Source organism: Chiloscyllium plagiosum, chromosome 15 (genome assembly GCF_004010195.1).
Source record: "Chiloscyllium plagiosum isolate BGI_BamShark_2017 chromosome 15, ASM401019v2, whole genome shotgun sequence".
Taxonomy (NCBI): domain Eukaryota; kingdom Metazoa; phylum Chordata; class Chondrichthyes; order Orectolobiformes; family Hemiscylliidae; genus Chiloscyllium; species Chiloscyllium plagiosum.
The window spans coordinates 36,920,675-36,923,045 of NC_057724.1; the positions used below are offsets into that span (position 1 = coordinate 36,920,675).

Here is a 2,371-nt window from a genome sequence, read left to right on the forward strand (position 1 = left end):
TTGAAAGTTCTTGCCTAATACCGTCAAAATTGGCCTTTCTCCAATTTAGAACTTCAACTTTTCGATCTGGTCTATCCTTTTCCATCACCATTTTAAATCTAATAGAATTATGGTCGCTGGCCCCAAAGTGCTCCCCCACTGACATCTCAGTCACCTGCCCTGCCTTATTTCCCAAGAGTAGGTCAAGTTTTGCACCTTCTCTAGTAGGTACATCCATATACTGAATCAGAAAATTGTCTTGTACACACTTAAGAAATTCCTCTCCATCTACACCTTTAACACTATGGTCTCCAAACCCTGTCCATTATTAACAAAACATAAGCTAGGCGTGTGATGGAATACTCTCCACTTCCTAACTCAAGCGGACTTGAGATGACTGATACCATCTAGAACAAATAACCCAATTAATTGCCACATTAGTCACAATCATTAGTAATCAGTCCCTCCATCGGAGGAGTGACAGCTTTGTACATATACCATCCACAAAACACACCACAGATACTTAGTCAGCACTTGTCAAAGCCACAATTTCTTGAACCAAGAAGGACAAATCGCGCAGTAGAGTCATGAGACTACCACCACCTCCTGAAGTTTGACCTAGCAACAAGTTCTCTTTCAAACCATACAGCATTATGACTTGGGATTATATCAACATTACTTCTCTGTTGTTGGGTCAAAATTCTGGAACTCCCTTCCTAATGTTCCTATGAGTTCCTATATACCATATGGCCTGCAGGGATTCAAGATGGTGGCTCACCACCACATAAACAAGTGCAGTTAGGGATAGACAAAAGAAATGCTGGTCTAGCCAATGATGCATGAATGAATTAAAATAATAAAATAAAACTTAAACTTACTGTTTAGGATCAGAGTTGTACAATGGTAATTTTGACAAGGTACCAGAAGTTACTAACAAATACAAGCATAAATATAGAGGAAGAGAGAATTAATCCAAAAAAAAAACAAATGACTTGGCTGCTGCCGTTGACAACATGGCTTCATTCTACCCCCTCTCTCCTGAGAAATGACACAGCCAATCTATATTTAACTGTTTAGCCTGACATTTCCATCACAAGTCACGCCATTAGATTCAGTCTGTTTTTACCTTGAAGCAGAGCTTGAAGGTTGAGCTGCGCTTCTTGATGCAATTCCTCCACACAGGGTGGTCTGGTAGAGGAGCTGAACACATTTACATTTTGTTGCCATAACGATTTGAAGTGGGCAGTCCTCTTACTCTCCTGTTCCAAGTTTGATCCAGCTGAAGACAATAAATAAATGTGTACATCAATATTAGTCCAAAAAGATGACAAGAAGCAGGCTGTAATGGAACATTTAAGGAATGTGGCTGGAGTTCAAATGTAGCTTTTATTTGCTCTAAGTTAAACAGATAAATTCACTATAAACTTCAGTTACTCTACCGACTTCGATGCATGAGTTTTGTGCTGTATCACCCTCTATCGCTGATATAAACAATAATGTGAGCATCCATTGGTATGTCATATTAATCAGCAGGAAATGTAAAATACCAGCATCCTGTGTCAAGTCTTTACAATCAATTGCAACTAAAGTACTGAGTCTCCTCCAGCAGCAACAGGCAATCAATGAATCAATGTCATGGAGCAATAAAGTATCTTTGAACATGTACAGATATTGTAGAACTCCCCAGTTAGTGTTTAATTTGCAAAATAAAGTGGAGACAGACATGAGCTGAATATACCAAGCTACCAAACAATATAAATGACCATTAGATTAAATATAATGCAGGCACAACCTCCAAAGATTTTGTGAATGAAAACCATCCTGGAGAGCATCAAAAATGATCAGTCACATATAGAGTGCTGTACATGGTCATAACCGAACTTATGACAAGTTATAATCAACATTTCATAAGTTGCACCCAGATAAAGAAATTTAAAGATAGAATTTTCCTTCCCTGATGTGGCATGAGTAGTGGCAAGAAAGATGGGAAAATATTATGAAAATAAAAAATAACCCCAGTACAGTAGCTCAGTGGTTAGCAATGCTGCCTCACAGTGCCAGGGACCTGGGTTCAATTCCTGCCTCAGGTGACTGTCTGTGCGGTGTTTGTGCATTCTTTCAGTGTATGTGTGGGTGTGCTCCAGTTTCCTCCAACAATCCAAAGATATGCAGATCATCAGGTGAATTGGCCATACTAAATTGCCCACTGTCAGGTAAATATAGGGTAGGGGAATGGGTCTGGGTGGGCTACTCTTCAGAGGGTCGGTGTGGAATTGTTGGGCCAAATAGCCTGTTTCCATACTGTAGGGAATCTAATCAATAACTATTTTTGCACTCAATTTTTTTCTGATAACTTCAGAATCTTCTGGCCCCTTCCCTAGTTCGACTGTTG

The 2,371-nt window shown here is 39.6% G+C and overlaps 1 protein-coding gene across 5 annotated transcripts in view; it reads right to left on the reverse strand.

The window, feature by feature from the left end:
• The window catches only part of nhsl2 (NHS-like 2), a 322,641-nt gene that overhangs the window by 38,418 nt on the left and 281,852 nt on the right, over nt 1-2,371 (reverse strand). For all 5 annotated transcript variants that reach the window (XM_043704715.1, XM_043704713.1, XM_043704718.1 and 2 more), the window contains exon 2: nt 1,106-1,258. In XM_043704715.1, the coding sequence (XP_043560650.1) occupies nt 1,106-1,258 (153 nt within the window). The remainder of the gene's footprint in view (nt 1-1,105; nt 1,259-2,371) is intronic.